The sequence below is a fragment of the Thamnophis elegans genome, chromosome Z, assembly GCF_009769535.1.
Source record: "Thamnophis elegans isolate rThaEle1 chromosome Z, rThaEle1.pri, whole genome shotgun sequence".
Classification (NCBI taxonomy): domain Eukaryota; kingdom Metazoa; phylum Chordata; class Lepidosauria; order Squamata; family Colubridae; genus Thamnophis; species Thamnophis elegans.
Window position 1 is genome coordinate 53271460 of NC_045558.1, and position 18698 is coordinate 53290157.

Consider the following 18698-nt stretch of genomic DNA (forward strand, 5'->3'; position numbering starts at 1 on the left):
CTGATTACTCTGGATTCTAAGTTTAAAAAAATAATAATGCTCAGCCATACCTAGAAATACCACACGTTGAACTAGACATTGGTTTTATTGCAGGTAGTCCTCAATTACGACCATAATTAGGCCTGGAAAAATTCATTAAACAGCATAGTTAATAAGTAAGGCATCATGTGATCACATCCAATTTTACAACCTATTTTTCCAAGCAAATCACACAATTGTTAAGCAAATGTGGCTTCTCCAATTGACTTTGTCTGTTGGAAAATGACTTGGAAGAATCACTATCACATGTCTGCAGGATACTGCAACTGTTGTCAAATAACTGAATTGTGATAACATGATTGTGAGAGTGGTGTAATGATTTAAACTTCAAGGCCAGGTTGTAGGTCACTTTTTTTAGGACAATCATAACTTTGAACTGTTATTAAACAAATGATCATAAGTTGAGAACTACTCTTAATAGAAACAACAGCAATTCAATTTAAAAAAAGTCTCCAGATATTACAATTGAAATAATGTTCATTTCACACGTATTTTTCTTAAATTTAAAATACTCTAAATGAAGATGGGAGTTAAATAGTAATTTTCTCACTAAAGAAGTAAAAAAAATCCAATTGTGTTTTAGAGCTGGTAATATAAATTTTCAGGCTGAAAATCCTATTAAATATTGGTTGACATGTCAAAGACTGACTGCAAAAATTGTCAGAGCCAATACATATCTAACCATGATTAAATAGCCTTAAGCATTACATTATTTTTCATTGAATAGATCTGTAATCACTTTCTGCTGTACTTTAAAATTAAAGTTAACTAAAAAGAAATCAGGTCATTAAAGAACATGGTGACTGGACACTATCAAAGTTGTGTTATCAGAACATAGAAAAATTCAAAAGAAGTGTTAGATCGAAAGATGTGAAGACACCTGGCTGATAGAAACATGAAGTCAGACTCCGACTGAACAGATAACAAACACATCATGTTAAGAAACTGACAAACCCAAAATTGTCTATGGTCCTTTGATAGTGGCTGTCAGCCTTGATTTCGCTTGCTTGCTTTCGGCTGCCATGGAAACGGACAGAGGGCATGGTATTTGGGATGGGAATAATTGCTACAGGAGGTTTAGTTAAAAAGGGAGTTTTGTCTTCATCTTCTGTGCATGCTGATGGCAGATGTTTGGACCTGGTCAAGGCCAACCGTCCTGCATACCAACTTGATGCTTATTGGAGATGCAATCCACATGACATCTAAGGGAGTTGCAGGTTGAGCAATGGGGTGGGGGTTGTTGGAGGGAGGGGGCTGAGCAAATGTTTGATATGTATGATTTTGCCCTTTTCTGCCTCAGACCTTGCTTTACTTCACTGCTATCTTTTCATAACCAGTAAAAGTACTTTTAATTCCACAAACAATGGAGTTGTGAGGTTTCTTTCTTGGTTGCTGAAGGAGGCGTGCCTGACAGTGGCTCTCTGTCTCCAGTTCAATTATGCTTTCAATTCAGAAGTATGAAAGTGCAACCCAGTAGCTATATGAGATCTGCCGAGGTGGCACAGTGGTTAGAGTGCTGTACTGCAGCCAGTTCAGCTGTTATCTGCAGTTCGGCGGTTCAAATCTCACCGGCTCAGGGTCAGCCTTCCATCCTTCCAAGGTGGGTAAAATGAGGACCCAGACTGTGGGGGCGATATGCTGACTCTGTAAACCGCTGAGTGGGCTGAAAGCCCTATGAAGCGGTATTTAAGTCTTACTGCTATTGCTATTGCTACTTCCAAAACAGATGGAATTAAAAAAACAATACCTAATCTTTTCTTGTAATATAAGAGGGGTGTTAGGGAATAGAATAGTGCCGCACGTCTTTCCATAAAATAAGAACACAAAATATAAAATAAATCCTTGTGTTAAATACACTATGTTTCAATTTTAACTCTTTTGTGGAGAAGCTGGCTCGAAATGATGCTGGCTTACAAAGTCTTTTTCAAAATGCCAAGGTCTTCCATTACTTTAGCTTGATACTGTTAAACCATGCTCATTACAGCCTGATTGTTGATTTTCCCTGTTGTCCTTCCTGGATCAGTTAAAAATGAAAGTGGGTTATGCTAATTTTAGTATTGTTTTTCTCATTTGGACTCTAAGGCATTAAGGCAACTCTGACTGCTCTTTAGGCCAGATCCTGAAGATGAACCTCAAATACTTTGGCCATTTAATGAGAAGAACTCACTGGAGAAAAGCCTAATGCTGGGAAAGATTGAGAGCAAAAAAAAACGGGACAGAGAATGAGGTGGCTGGATGGAGTCACTGAAGCAGTAGGTGTGAGCTTATATGGACTCCAGATGGTAGATGACAGGAAGGCCTGGAAGAACGTTGTCCATGGGTTTGCGATGGGTTGGACACGACTTTGCAACTAGTAAGAACGCATTGTTAAGATAGTAAAGAAGCACATCTTGCTCTGTTCCAGCAATAAAATTGAGGGGGGTGAGAAAGGCAGCAATCCAATCATCTCCCCACAACAGACACTCCAAAGTTTGTGTACATGGAACTGAAGCAAAACTGACACAAGGGCTTCAGAGCAAAATGGAAAGCACCTTTAATAGAGACTTCAAAAATCTGGATAGCTTGCAGTAGTCATTGGCTTGGGAGCACACCAACATAATTTATTCCTCCTTCTAGGAATGGGCAGCTCATGCTGGTATAAACTGGGAGCAGGTGGTAGCTGTTGCTAGTGGGAAGAGGGGTGTTGCACAAATTCATCTTGTATACCAGGACTGTAGTTTTGTTCAATCACTGAGTCACAACTTGCTTCCCAATGAAATCATGGGGCTGTCTTGAACACCATCTAGAAATTACAACCTGTCCAGAACATAGCAAAATTGGTACTTTGCTGTGTTGTGCAAGCTTTAAACTAACACCAGTTTGGGGACAATAGACATGCTCCAGGCCTTCTCTCTCAAATATTGCCATCTAGCAAGACCTAATAAGCTTGCTTTTTCCCTAGCACCAATAGCTGTTGAACATCCTTCACCTTGAGTTCCAGCAGGTCTCCACCCTCTTAATCTTCTGAGAGTTAAAGAGTTGGCTTTTGCCCCAAATATTATGAGAGGGTGAGATTGGAGTCTGAAGATGGTGGGGTTTTTTTTGGCTGACTTGGATAATTTATTACAAGCTTTTTATTTTATGGTGTTTGTGTTTTATACCACTGCTATGACTGAGCTTCTTTAGATGAGCATCTTTTAAATGTAGACATATCATTTTAATAAATAAAATATACATCTACCCAATTTTTGTGAGGCAGTCCTACCCTTCTACCACTAAGGAAATACTCAGGTTTTGTTTGTTTGGTGAAAGAAACGAGAAAAATAATCAGACAAGTTATAGATCATATTAGATTCATATTTAATTGAAGTGTTATTTGTTGACAATTTATGCTTTCTTGATAGATGCCTTTTGAAGCTTTTTAACTTCATGCTTGATGATCCGATTTCTCTGCAAAATAATTGTTTATATTATTTATAAGACAAGAATGTTTCATTTTCATAAATTATTTACTTATGAGCAAGTGAAAAATGTCATATTTCAGTATTTAGTTTTATTAAACTTTTGATTAAGTTCTGCAGAAAAAACAGAACTATAATACTGTTGAAGAATCCTATTCATATTACTTTTTATTTCAAAAGAAGTTTACTAATGAACATCTAAAAGTTGAAAGCCAACTGCATCAAAGAGTTGACATTGGGTGTTCATTTTATTTACTATTTTAAGACTATTTTGCAAGAACACAATATAGCAATTGTACTTACCATTTTCTTTGCTTTCATGACTTTATAACGATCAAAATCCGTCATCTTGGCTTTCTATGGAAAGATTTTTTGACAAAGTCTGAGATCCTGAGCCTTACCAAAAACTGCCAAATTCTTTATGCATTAGAAAAACACAACCGGTCATCCCATACACAGCTTTTATTTTCAAAATCATCTTTATCAAGAGTAAAGATCAGCATAAGGGGGCAAAGTACAGTCACTTAAAAAAAAAAATCAGATGATAGATAATGCTGCTGCTGCTGCTGCTGCATAGAACTTGGCAATATTGAATGTTGTAAAAGAATCAGTATCTGAAAGCAATAGGATGGTATAATATTCTCCTGTGTGCCATAGGTACTGATGTACTACAGGTAGCCCTTGTTAATGACTATTCAGCAACCATTCAAAATTACAATGGCACTGAATGAAACTTACAGTTGATCCTTCAAATTGCCCCATTAGCAGTCATGGTATTGCTGTTTGGGTGCCTGCAACTGATTTGCAATTAAGATGGTCACAGTATCCCATCCATGGTCATGTGATTGGCATTTTTTTTTGCCTTCACTGCTATCTTGCAACTAGTAGAATCAACAGGGAAGCCAGTAGACCATGAGATATTGCCCTTAACAAGCTTGCAGAATTCATTTAACAACCCCAACCAGAATGATCCCAATTACAGTCACTAATAGAATACATCCTATAATGGCAAGACTACTGCAAATGTCTGTAGTACAGGCACCGGAGAAGGGCACACACTTCTGTAATTTCTGTATCTAAAACCACAGGCTAAGCTATATTCTTGTTCACCAATCATATAACTCTTAGCATACAAGTATAAAATATATAAAAATACCAAAAACATGAATATTAAACTGAAACTATTTAAACAATTTGTTTTTGATATTATTACAATGGCATACATTTTTCCAAATAAGCTGAGATTAAAGTTTATCCTTTTGGCTTCTTTGAAGAACTATTAAATGGCCTAAATCATCCACAGAGAAAAAGGGCTGTAAAGAGATTGAGAGCATTCAACAAAATGGTGCAGAGATTCATTTACACTTCTTTTATCTATATGCATCTTTAACCAATGATTTAAGTACTAATACCACGTTTCCCTGAAAATACGACACGTCATAATAAGGCCAGGCCTGATTTTTGGGGTGGGTGTAAATATACACCCTCCCCCAAACATAAGCCCTAGTGAAAGGATGGTGTGGCAACCCTTCTCTGATCACCTCAGTGCTTCTCAGCTCTTTAATCAGATCAGCTAAGCCACTCCTGCTGCCATTCACAAAACAGCTGATTTGCAGGTGCTGCTCAGGCTGCGTCCTTCAGCAAGTGTGGCTGTTTTTGCCATTGATTGCAGCCACAAAAGCAGCAGGAGGTCAAGTGATGCACCACATGTTCCTCACACTGGCCTTCCGAAGGGTACTGTAGTGGCAGCTATCCACAATTTTTAATCATCATTTTGTCCCAACCCACGTGGCCCACTGCTACAGTACCCTTCGGAAGATCTCCTGCTGCAGAGGTGGCTGCGGTCGAGGACCGCTTTTGGGAGAGAAGGCAAAGGGGAGGTGATCAGCTTCATCTCACCCCTTGCCCTCAGCCCCCTCCCCCTTTGTCTGAGCTTCAGCAGAGAAGTGGCCTACAGGGTTTCAGGAGCAAAGTTGATGCTGAGAGGAGCTAGGCAGGGCGGAGGGAAAATCAAGTGCTGCCCCAGCACTCTTCTTTCCTTGGAAATGGAATCTTGGGAGAGGGAAACTGCATCCCCAGGTAGGGTGGGTATGTTGGTATATGTATTAAAAAACACAAAGCAAGGGAGCCAGCAGCCGCAGATTAAGGAGCTTTGTCAAATGTCATGCCTATATGCAAAGTTTGGCGAGGAAGGGGAAAGAAATACTTCCCTCTCTTGGCAGTATTTTGCTTGAAAATATTTGAGAATCAGACCAGAGAGAAGAGGAAGAAGCCCTGCGAGGAGACGCTGCTGTCTGCAGACACAGACAAAGAACGAAGTTCATTGAAGACACTGCCTCTCTGGGCAGCCCACAAGACTGGCTGCTTACCTTCCCTGCCGTCTCTAGCGAGAGGGGTGGCGGAGAAGTGAGAGGCATGGAGCAAGATGCAAGCAAGATCTTGCCGTCACGTCTCCCCACCTCGCCGGGCAAGGCAGGCTTCTTCTGCAGCTTCCAAGCTGGGGCAGAGGTAGCGAAGGGTGAAATGTTCACCCTTGGAGATGAATTAGATGCTTCACTGGAGAAACCGCCCCACGCCAGCTGAGGCTTCCTAAATCTCTTGCTCCCCAGATTATCCCCCCTCTCAAAGAAAGCCCAATCCAATGCAGGGCGATGGCAGGACACGTCAGGGCAGCGTTGGCCAGCTGCTTGGCTGGCGCAAAGAACAGGGAGGGGAGGTGACTGGGATGACAGGACATGCAGTCCTGTAGCATCCCAAAATAGTAAGACAACCCCCCCACCCAGGCCATATTTCCTTGGCCATATAGCAAGGAAGGATGGAGACTAAAATGATTTTTATTCCCAAATTTGGATCTGTAAACATTAAAAAAATAAAAGAAAGGAAAAAAGAAACCAATTAATAAACTTTAAGTTTCAGTAAACATGATATAAGAGAAAAAGTTTAAACAATTTGTTAAATTAACTAAGCAGACATTTATGGAATTTTGGGTGTATAATGAACTACTTGACATATTAAAAAATGCACATGAAATGCTAAATGGTAACAGTGGAAGCTCATAGGGAAAACCTAGAACAAGGAGAACGAGAAAAAGGAGGAAGGAACCAAAGGAACCAAATGAAGAACAAGAAGATACTACAGAAGAAGAAATTGAAAAAGAAAAATACTTAGATGACTGTATTAGTTACACACCAAAAAGAGACAAGGGGGAAATGGCCCCCCAAAAGGGAAAATTAAACAGCTATGGTGGGATTAATGGGGAAAGACCGGGGGGGGGGGACCTGGAGAAAGGTACCAAAACAATAATTAAAAAGGAGAAAAAAGATTGGGAAGAAAAAATATAGAAATTACAAGAACAAGTTAGGCGAATGGGTGGAGAGAAGAGAATATAAGAGAAGTGAAGTTCCTGAGAGACTAAGAGAAAATGGTTGAAAGGAGGAAAAGGATTTATTAGTAGAATAGAATGAAATACGGTAAATATAGCCAATGCTACAGCTGTGTGAAAAAGTCCTGCATGTTTTACAATTGATGACATTTTTCGATAGGCCATAGATTTTATATTTTATGCTAACTGCTATGCAAATATTGTTATATTTAAATAAGGACTAGTGGTTTTTAAGTGAAAAGCATAAGCTTTTTGCAATTTGGTGCTGTTCGGATGGGGGTTGTGAATTTTCTTGCATGCTTACAATGACTATGAAAACAGATTAACTGATGCATACCCAGTGGCATACGTGTTGCAATTAGTAAGGCTGATGCTAGTGTTTTGTTAATATTTTTATTGTTTGTGGCGCTGAAAAGGACTGTTTAGGTAACCAAACATGGTTACTAATATAAAATTGGCCAGCCATTATTGCTTATCACCAGGCGGCATCACTTCGGCATAGACTGTATAAGCCTTTGCATGTGATCTTTGGTGACAATGTGGTGCCAGGCTGCGATAATAGATTCAATCAGCTCCTGCTTGGTCTTCAGATGTTTCTTGCTTATTTTGTAACCAATCTTGGCCCACAAGTTTTCAATTGAGTTCAAATCCAGGCTCTGAGCTGGCCAATCCAGGAGTCAAACACCATGCTTCTTCATCCACTGCTGGATGGATTTGGCTCAATAAGGAGCATTATCATCCTAGAAGTAAAAGTCCTTTCCTACAAGTTGCTGAACTGAAGAAAGCATGGTTTTTCCCAGGACTTAACATACTGCTTGGAATTCATGGTTCCCTGCACGATTTGTATCCAACCAATACCAGAAGCAGCGATACAGCCCCAGATCATGTGCAATGGATGCTTCACAGAGATTCAGGCAGTACGGCCTAAATTCTTCACCTGGAAATCTTCTGACATACTTATTGCACTGATTCCTAGTCAAGTAGAAATTGCTCTCCTCACTGAAGATGACCTTGGCCTATGTGTTGGTCCACTTGGCATACTTCTTGGCCCATGCACATCGACGAGAGTGGTGAGCGTCTGTAAGCAAAGGTTTACTTCGAGCCCTGCAGCCTTTGAGCCTTCTGGCAAGCAGTCTGCAACACATTGTGCTTGTGCACCTTTACATCACGTTTCACCCCAAATTCTTGTAATTGAGGTGAGGTGAGCTTCCTGTCAGTCATCGAAATGCATTGCAGAATCTGATCTTGCCGATTTGTCAACTTTCTTGGTCTTCCAGAGCGGAGCCTATCATCAATTGAACCAGTTATTTAGTATTTTTCAACCACTCTTCTCACTGTGGTGGGATGGCATTTCACAGTCCAGAGCTTCCGCACAGCCCTTAAGATCTGGCTATCCCGTCAGGCCTGGGGATAAGATCTTCATACACCCCACCCGAATGTTGAATGAATGTTGTGTTTTTATTGCTATTTTTATTTCTACCCACATATTATTTTACGTTCTGTCTTGCACTCCCTTCTCATGAGTTGTAAGCCGCCCTGAGTCCCCTCAGGGAAAAGGGCGGCCTATAAGTGACAATAAAATACTAAAAAAAAAAAAAAAAAAACTCTCTTGGCTATTTCCGTATAAGAATAACCCTCTTCATGAAGCATAATGATGCAATGCCACTGCTCAGAACTGGTGAAAGCAAAGGCCTTCATCCTTTCCTGCAGCCAGAGCTAAAATAAATTTCTCAATGCTTTTCATTTATATTTATAGTCATAAAGTATGACAACATTGATTGGCTCATAGATTTCTCCTCTGTGTATTTTGATTGGTCAGCCAAAGCTCGCTGCTGATTGTCTACTTTCAATCCTAACATTCTTGAAAATTCAAGTTATGTTTATTTTAGCACATAAACTCACTCAAAACCTTAAAAAGACTTTGGCTATATTAATAAAAATTATGCATCCCAATCAGACTACAGAAATTTTAATCAAAGTACTAATTTTCTGTGGTTTCTACAAGTGAAAAGTTCATTAAACATGTAAATACAACTTAAAACTGAAAGCGTGCAAAACTTTTTCACACAGCTGTATATAGCTAATATGATGTGAGGGAAAGACTAACACTATTAATTGTTGGTAATTAACTAAGTGAAATGTTTACTACCCTGTTTCCCTGAAAATAAGATGTTCCCGGATAATAAGCCCAATCAGGTTTTGAAGCACATGTGCTAAAATAAGCCCTCCCCAAAAATATTGCAACACAGCAGCAGCCATGAGATGACCATGCTCGCCACCTCCTGCACCTCAAAAATAATACTGCCCTGAAAATAAGGACAAGCACTTATTTCAGGGGTCAAAAGAAAATAAGACCCTGTCTTATTTTGGGGGAAATACGGTATATAAAATTAGAGAATATATGTTATCAATAGTAAAACAGAATAATAGATGGAAATGATATGTTAAATTTGATTAACTTGGAGAGGCAAATAATGATATTGTTTATATATTAAGAAGAAATCAAAATTAAGCTGGAAAACATAGAAAGAAAATAAGATGATTGAAATGTGAAATATGATGTAAAATGAACTATGCATAACAGAAGATGTAAAGGGGAAAAACCCAGACAACTTTGTTTTTAAAAGACGTTAAAATATGTAACAAAAAATAAAAAAACTGTTTCAAAAAAATTGAATTAATTGTGCTTCTACTATTGATATTTATATCCCTTCTTTTCATACAGAAGCTCAAGAGCATAAATGCTTTAAGTCAGCTAGAATGAGACATTAATTTCTATTAGAAGCACTTTTAAAAATCATTCCTTTAGATATTTTTTCAATAGAATGATAGGCAGTACTTAGCACTGATGAGCCCTAAAGGCACAGTGGTTAGCAATAGCACTTAAAATTTCTATACCACTTCATGCTGCTTTACAGACTTCTCTAAGAGGTTTAGAATCAGAATATTGCATCCAACAATCTGGGCCATTTTACCAACCTTGGAAGGCTGAATCAACCTTGAGTATTCAGACTCGAACTCCTGGTAGTGAATTAGCCTGCAGTACTGCATTCTAACTGGATTCTAGCTCTTTAGTTAGAATGCAGTATTGCAGACAAACTGCTCACAGCCTTGGAGTTCGTTCCTGATGACAGTTCAAGGTTCAGTCAACCTTCGGATATTGATGAGAGAACCAGATTGTTGGGGACAATATGACAACACTGTATGCTACTTAGAGAATACTGTAATATATGAGTGCTATTGCTATTATCCCAACTTCTGTTGTTCTAGGACAGGGGTATCAAACTCACAGCCCACAGGTTTAACGAAGGGGGGGGAAAGTCCTGATATATCACATGACAACGTGAGTTTGACATCTTTGTCCTAGGATAATGAGTGAAGTATAAAAAGGTTATTTCAAGTTCCTATTGTTATCTGTGAGAGCATCTCAAACCATGTGGAGCAAATGGCCTGTTTTGTTGCAAGTTCAGGACAGAGTATGAGGAAAAAGGACAATCTCAATCCAAATTGTTTTCCAAAGTCCTGCATTCTGCTACACCTGAAATGGCAGAAACATTAAAAAAGGTGTTTGCTGAACAATTGATTACACAGACCGCTAACTCGCAACAAATACTGCAGAACCAGAGTTCTTAATTGTACTTCATTATTTAACAGCTTCCAAAATTTAACCCAAAAGTATTGCATGTTTAGTATTGTTTCAAACACATACCTTTTCCCTAGCCTCAATTTTTTTTGCCCATCTGGTGGCTTGCCATTTCTCATTAATGTTTTCTTTTTCCCAGGCAACTCGCACACATTTTTGACGAGCACTGTATTTAAAACAAAAAAAAATCTATTTGTAAGATTACTTTGTTTTTGCAATCAACATACATTAAGATACTTTAAAAATATTTATTTTCCTATGCCAGTTGATAGATTTATTACTGCTATCTTTATGCTAATAATATTTAGTTAATGGTACAGAAAAAAATAAGGCAGTAATCACAACAGTAACTTCCCATATTAATCCTTAAAAAAAAGCCTTTTGCACAAAACATTATTTTCAAAAATACCTAGCTTTTCTTCTTTGGGGCGATATCAATAACCAATAATTGACAGCTCAAATTATTCTATACAATGTTGCATTTGCAATTGATGCTATGCTATAGTTTAGTAGAGGGATGCAAATGGTTTTTTCCAGGAAGAGAGCCATAAGATAAAACTCTTTAACATTCTTGTAATACCAACAGTAAGGCAAGTATTTCTTTTATATAAATTTAGAGGTAGCAATACTGAAGTACCATATAACTAACCTGTGAGGAAACTTCAGAACAAAATCAGTTAATTGCATGCACTTGAAGGGCATAGCCTGCCTTCTGACACCACTGCAAGGGCCATCAACTAGGGCCTGTAAAAACCAAGTAAGAAATGTGTCTTCCAGATTAACATTTAATGCAAAAAATATTTTCAGTAGCCTACAAAGAAATCCAGATTTATTAAAAGTATAGTTTTAAAGAAGGAGGTTTTAATGGAGAAGTTAAAGGTCATCAGTGATTTCTTCCCCCATTTTCAACTCATTTTACACTCACAAGTAACATTTATAAGATACCACATGTTTCAATTTCTATCTCTGGAGATTTATAAAGGACCACAAGAAATAATATTTAAAGGAGCCTCAAGAACATTAGTATGAATACTACTTTACACTAACTATTTCATATCACAAACCAATGCATATTCTTTTTAAAGGTACTTTTATTAAATATAATGAAATTAAATGAAAAGGATGTTGTATATTAGCAAATTTCAGAAGAATTTCCTTCAGTACTAAATTTATAAATAAACTTGCCAAAAATAATCATACCTAGGAAAGCAAATTTACTTATAAGGTTTATGTGCTTTTATCCATAGTGCAATCATTATACTTTAAAGAATTCAGGGTAAATCAAGTTGGATACAAAAACTGAGGAACACCTATCTATGATTATATACAATAGCAGAGTTGGAAGGGACCTTGGAGATCTTCTAATCCAACCCCCTGCCTAGGCAGGAAACCCTATACCATTTCAGACAAGTGGCTATCCAACATCTTCTTAAAGACTTCCAGTATTGGGGCATTCACAACTTCTGGAGGCAAGCTGTTCCACTGATTAATTGTTCTATCAGGAAATTTCTCCTCAGTTCTAAGTTGCTTCTCTCCTTGATTAGTTTCCACCCATTGCTTCTTGTTCTACCATCAGGTTCCTTGGAGGATAGTTTGACTCCCTCTTCTTGGTGGCAACCCCTGAGATATTAGAACACTTATCATGTCTCCCCTAGTCCTTCTTTTTATTAAGCTGGGCCATACCCATTTCCTGCAACCATTTTTCCTATGTTTTAGCCTCCAGTCCCCTAATCATCTTTGCTGCTCTTCTCTGCACTCTTTCTAGAGTCTCCACATCCTTTCTACATCGTGGCGACCAAAACTGAATGCAGTATTCCAAGTGTGGCCTTACCAAGGCATTATAAAGTGGTATTAACACTTCACATGTTCTTGATTCTATCCCTCTGTTTATGTAGCCTAGAATTGTGTTGGCTTTTTTGGCAGCTGCTGCACACTGCTGGCTCATGTTTAAATGGTTGTCCACTAGGACTCCAAGATCTCTCTCACAATTACTACTATCGAACAAGGTACCACCTATACTGTACCTGTGCATTTCATTTTTCTTGCCTAAATATAGAACCTTATTCCTTTCACCACTGAATTTCATTTTATTAAATAGTGTCCAATGTTCAAGTTTGTCAAGATCCTTCTGTATCTTAAGCCTGTCATCTTTGAAAATATCTATTCAGAAAGCAACCTATTCAGATATTCATCTAGGAAACTGAATCATCAGCTGTCTCAAGGAAGCCCACAAAATTACAAGCTTGTTGAGACTTAAGAGGCCTGCAATTTTATGGTAACTATAAAAAGAGAAAAAATTCTCCTCTGTAACTAGTTTGGAAAACATACTAATAGCTCTTGGGTGTTTAACATAACCATATTTTCTAACAAACACACCACAGCTACGTAGAAAAGAAAGCTACATAGTAAGAAAAGCCACAGTATTGTCTTCTATTCATCCATGTGGTACAGCTGTATTAGTATTATCCTTCTCATCTTTCCTACAATCTTCTGTTATTGTTATTATTCTGTTGTTTTACATGTGTGCTGAATTTCTGCACTGGTGACAAATTCTTTGTGTCCAATCAATTTTGGCCAAATAAAGTATTGTATACTATTCTACTGGCGGATTAAAAGATGGAATAATCAGTCTTAACTACAATTCCTTATCACTTCTATCTACCAGATAAATACATAATTGTATTAAACATATAGTATACACAGTGAAACTTACCCTGTTTTGGTCGATGATATCAACCACTGCAACTAGTTTTCCTGCATGTGGTCCAAATGAAATATAAGCAACTCGGCCAATCTCAACATAGCGCTTAAACACCTTAATCAGATAAAATTTAATTATTCAGATGATTAATTACTAGACAAGTTTATAGAATTATGCAGCTCTTCTAACAGTCCTTCAAAGAAAGCAACGTCTTTACATGCTATACTGAACTTTGAAATAATTGAATAAAATATAATTATAATACAATAAATTCTCAGCCCAAAGCCATTTAGATGTGATGGGAGACACGTCTTGAATTTGCAGATACGATGCCCTTTACAAGTAACAGAAAGAACTAAGAAACTTCTGTTGAAGACCTTCTCACCATGGCCGAGTAATATTCCACCTTCCCCACCAAAAGAGAATGATTTAAAAAGCTAACAAAATCCCACCCCGTCTCTCGTTAACCGCCCGCTACCCTCTCTTCCAATTACGCCCAAGATAGACTCTTAGGCCCTTCTCCCCATGGCTCTTTCCGTCTCCCTCTTTCATGGCTTAAATCAGCCGAGGGAGGGGGGAATGAAGGCTATCCCGAAACCCTTCACAACCACCCTCGACTTCAGCGAGTCTTAAGAAAAGCGCCGTGGACAAGGCCTGGGCCATGCGCTCACGATTACCATGATGGCTGCCACACGAGTCGACTCACAAAAAGAGAAAGAACAGCTTCCGGGCGCCTCGAGATATCTCAACTGCGGATGTACACCAGAGGAAGAGGCGGGACTCAGTCGTTCTATTCGTGGCGAAGTTCAGGCTGCATAGCAGAGATTGGACAATTGGATAGGAGAAGGGCCGCATTGACTGGCAATAGCAAGTACTATTACGCATGCGCATTACTGGCCCTTTTGCTCCCCCCCCCCTTCAAGGGATGCATAAAATCAATTGGAAGAATTTAAACGATTATTTGTTGCGCATGCGTTGTCCTGTGACAGAAATTTGAGAAAGTGTATCTCTTCCTCCTCCTCCTCCATCTTTTAAACTATATTCGTATGGGTGTATGCATGTTGAATGTGGGCCGATAATAAAGTAAAATAAATTTCTGGGTAATCCGTGGTAAGTTTAAGTCTCCTCGACTGAGTTCACGGCTCGAATTTGAACTATATGCTTCTTCTTGTTAATGTATTTTGGGCAAAGTACCCTTAATATAATAATAATGATTAAAACTCGTCGAGTTTAAAATATTATTTGCGCAGTCACAGAGCTTTTAATTAATATCGTGTTGTGTGAACAGAGCCACTGGATTTGCCAAGTTTATTGTTTGGGAGTTCCTGTAGAAGGAGAGACAAAAGAGCCCAAACTGTTGGCTTTTAACTATAGGCTTTTGAAACTATCAATCTACCTTTTAAACAGACATTTTTGGATTTCAACATCTTTCTTGGTGACAGATTACGTTTTTAACCTGCCCTGATTAGATATAGAATAGAATAACACTTGGAGTCTTCTTGTCCAATCCCCTGCTTAGCCAGGAAACCCTACACCACTTCAGACAAATGATTATCCAACATTATCTTTAAAACTTCCACTGATTAATTGTTCTGTTAGAAAATTCCTCCTTAGTTCTAAGTTTATGGACAAACTGGAAAGCACAATCAGCATGATATCTGACAAATGCCAGACCAGAAAAAACAATGCCCTATGAAAGAAACTAGCCAAGATCACTTTTAAACAGCAAGATAACAATTCAAATTCAGGGATCAAAAATGTGTTCAATAGACCATTATCTGAAGACAAAAAACCCATCCTCATAAAAGGCCTTAATTTCAATTACAAAAATGTGGACTTAATTGATTTCCTTGCCAACTTAGAATTTCACCATCTCATCAACAATTTGGCTTATTCTATAAATTCACCTGAACAATTCCTTCAATTAATAAAAACATCAAAATAAATGAAGAATAATGGTCTCATTTGACGTCATTGCATTATCCACAACTATCAACATTGACCTGGCCAAACAAACTAATTATGATCTACTGACAGAAAATCAAAGCCATAACGAAAAGACACATAAAGAACACTCCCTGTCCACTGACACTATCAATAAAACTTCTGGAGTTATATCTCATAACACACTTCAAATTCAATGACAAAATTTATCAACAAATACAAGGCACACCTATGGAATCACCTACATCTGGCCTAATAGCAGAAGCAGTAATGCACAAATTTGAACACACAGTCCTGCCAATCATTTTGGGTACGTTACAACACTTTTGCCATCATCAAACGCACCAGACTAGAAGAAACAGACCATCTACTCAACAACATATTCACTGGCGTCAGTTTTATATGTGAGAAAGAAAAAGACTACTCCCCTTTCTAGATATTGAAATAAGGAGACAAGATAACAGTGAATTAACAACCTGTGCATACTGAAAATGCACGCAGACAGATCAAATTCTAAATTTCACAAGCAACCACCTCACTGTACACTAGAGGAGCTGCATCCAGACCCTTCTCAAAAGAGATAAAACACATTGCAGCAATAAGTCATTAAGAAAAGCAGAACAGAAATACCTTTTTGATGTTTTCCTCTGCAACGACTATCCCAAAAATTTCATAAGATGATACTTGTCATCCAAAATACACAACCAACCACAACACAAAAATGTCCTGCCATATATCAGAAGAACATCCAAAATGGCTGCCAGAATACTGCAATCCCTAGGAATAATGATAGTTCACAAACCCACAATTAAACTCAGTAAACAACTATCTAGAGTCAAAGATAAGGTGACCAGATTTTCAGATTGGTAAAGAGGGACACCTTTGACCGTGTGTGTGTGTGTGTGTGTGTGTGTGTGTGTGTGTGTGTGTGTGTGCGCGCTTGATTAAAAATTTTATACGGAGCAACAAAATTTTTCATACAACGCAAAAATAGTATTGTAATATTTTTTTATTTCAACATAACTAAAATTTACAAATATAAATTGTAACTATTGGCAAACATCAAAATTTTGATCACGTGACCATGAGAATGCTGCAACGGTCGCTAAGTGTGAAAATGGTCGCTAAGTGTGAAAAATGGTCATCAGTCACTTTTTTCAATGCCATTGTAACTTTGGTCACTAAGCCCATTATACCACCTTTCTTGCCACAGTTCTTAAGTGAATAACTGCAGCTGATAAGTTAGTAACATAAGTGAATCTGGTTTCCCCATCTGACTTTGTCAAAAGGTCACAAAAAGCAATTACATGACCCCAGGACATTGAAACCATCATAAATATGAATCTGTTGCCAAACATCAAAATTTTGATTGCATGACCATGAGGATGCTGCAACAGTCGCTAAGTGTGAAAATGGTCGCTAAGTGTGAAAAATGGTCATCAGTCACTTTTTTCAATGCCATTGTAACTTTGCTCACTAACCAGCCATGTTCCTGACTTAACAACCACCATTATTCACTTAACGTGGCAATAAAAGGTTGCAAAATGAGGCAAAAATCATTTAACAAACGTCTCCCTTAGCAACAGAAATTGGGAGATCAATCCTGGTCGTAAGTCGAGGATTACCGGTAGCCAATTGCAAAAGGCAACTTTACTTGGAACAGGTGAGATTGTGCCCGGATCCCTTTCATGCCAACATCCCATCCTGTCCATGGGGAGAACTCCACAGGTGGACAAAAGCCCCCAATCCCCTCTCAACCTCCAGCTGACTCTGCCATCCGCCATAACCACACATGCCCCTCAAAGGCAAAACTCAGGGGGATGAATTCTACAGGGGGAGGAGTAAAGGGGGGATTTGAGGGGCAGCCCAAGCACCATCTGTCTAAATTTGCATCAGGCAGGCAGTAACATTTTCATAGACCATGATCAGAGGAGCAGCTGATCCTATGGAGAGACTCCTCCTGCATTCAGTCCCAGGCCTACAAGTGGAAGTACCCCTTCCTTCCTTCCTCCTTTCACTTTCCTTCCTTCCTTCCTTCCTTCCTTCCTTCCCTCCCTCCCTCCCTCCCTCCCTCCCTCCCTCCCTCCCTCCCTCTTTCTTCCTTCTAGCCTTCCTTCCTTTCCATTCTTTCTCCTTCCTTCCTTCCTCTTGCCTATCTGCCTTCTGTCTTTCTGCTCTTTAGATCTCTCGTCCTCCTTCCTTCCTCTTTCCATCCTTCCACCCAAAATCAGGATGTTTTATTAGCATCAACATCATTCTGCTGAAAATGCCAGATTCTGTGGTACTTCTGGATGAGATTTAGAAAATTATAGAGACATGAGGAACCATTATATAATTTCACTTGGCAAAACTCTGATTAAAATAATAGCAACAAAATGTAAAGTTTTTTAATTTTAAAACTCTAGCAAAACATAGATTTATTTCCAGTTTAGTTAATTAATGTCATTATAAAAAGGAATGCAATTGATTAAATAAAAATGACTTTTTCTTTTATTAAGAATCCTTATTCTACATTAAACTAGAAAATATTTCATAGGCCCTTCAACAAGTTTGTTACAAATTTTCAGGAATGCATGCATTATTGAAACTGATACTATGTAATGTTAAAAAGCAGATGGCTAACTAAGTACACTAAAAACCATATTTAATTATTTACTACTTGAGGCCAATAGCAATGATGAAGAAATTTCTGTCATCCTCAGCCCCCTCCCAGACTTTTTTGGACCCCTCCACTTCTACACCATCTTATCGCACAAGAAAGAGGGAAGACGAACTTTCTTTTCTCCCTCTATACCTCCGCTAACTTCCATCGGACTGGAGTTTTGTAAACCTGCCTACAAACTTTACACGAACTTGCACATTTTTTAACAGCTGCGCAACTTTTTTCTTGTATGGGGAGTGTATATGGTATGTATGTGACTGATTGAGTGATCCCACACTTTTTAATCTAACGAAATTTTTATTAGTATTTTATTTTATCATTGTATTTTTAATATTAGTGGGATATGCATGTGAAGAATGCCTGGCTGGTATGTATGAGAGGATTGAGAGTGTGGCCTGGAGCCCCCTGCTGAGTGCAGAAGCAGAAGTGGATGGGGGCTCGGACCCGCCTCTTGTCCCAGAGTGAATGCCATGAATGGCCTGCCGGGGAGAACAGGGGCCGTGGGAGGGGAGGAGGGGTCTATGGCGACGGGGACGGGCCGGAGCATCCCGGTTACGTTTGGGAGAGGCAGGTATGATGGGAGTTATAGGACTAGCCATTACTGGGGAAGGAGGGTTCGCTACGTCACAGCAATCCGTCCTTCCGGCCCTGATAGCTCAATTCAAGAACCAGGTGGCAAGAGATGTCAGGGCCCTGGTCTCAGGTTGCTGTTGCTAAATGCCAGGTCTGTGACTCATAAAGCTCCCCTTGTCCGGGACAATATTAGACGAGGGGGCAGACCTGGCATGTATTACTGAAAGCTGGCTGGGCCACGAGGAAGGAGTCCCCCTCTCAGAAATGTGCCCAGAAGGGTTTCAGGTGCTCCACCAACCACGACACCAAGAAAG

At 38.9% G+C, this 18698-nt stretch overlaps 1 protein-coding gene across 1 annotated transcript; it reads right to left on the bottom strand.

Annotated features, from left to right (window-relative positions):
- Window positions 1-3357: 3357 nt before the first annotated feature.
- Window positions 3358-13986, bottom strand: RPL14 (ribosomal protein L14). The gene is made up of 6 exons (XM_032237225.1): window positions 13883-13986; window positions 13218-13319; window positions 11154-11248; window positions 10571-10670; window positions 3783-3836; window positions 3358-3468 (listed from the first exon to the last, which is right to left on the bottom strand). Exons 1-6 carry the CDS (start codon window positions 13883-13885, stop codon window positions 3406-3408), a joined length of 417 nt encoding a protein of 138 aa, XP_032093116.1. The 5' UTR covers window positions 13886-13986; the 3' UTR covers window positions 3358-3405.
- Between the last annotated feature and the right edge of the window lie 4712 nt (window positions 13987-18698).

Bases quoted from the DNA above. Each gene is read 5' to 3' on its own strand.
- RPL14 (XM_032237225.1), bottom strand. The intron at 10,671-11,153 runs GTTAGTTATATG...TTTTAAATACAG, and splicing joins GTTCTGAAGTTTCCTCACAG to TGCTCGTCAAAAATGTGTGC. The intron at 3,837-10,570 runs GTATGTGTTTGA...ATCTTTCCATAG, and splicing joins AAATTGAGGCTAGGGAAAAG to AAAGCCAAGATGACGGATTT.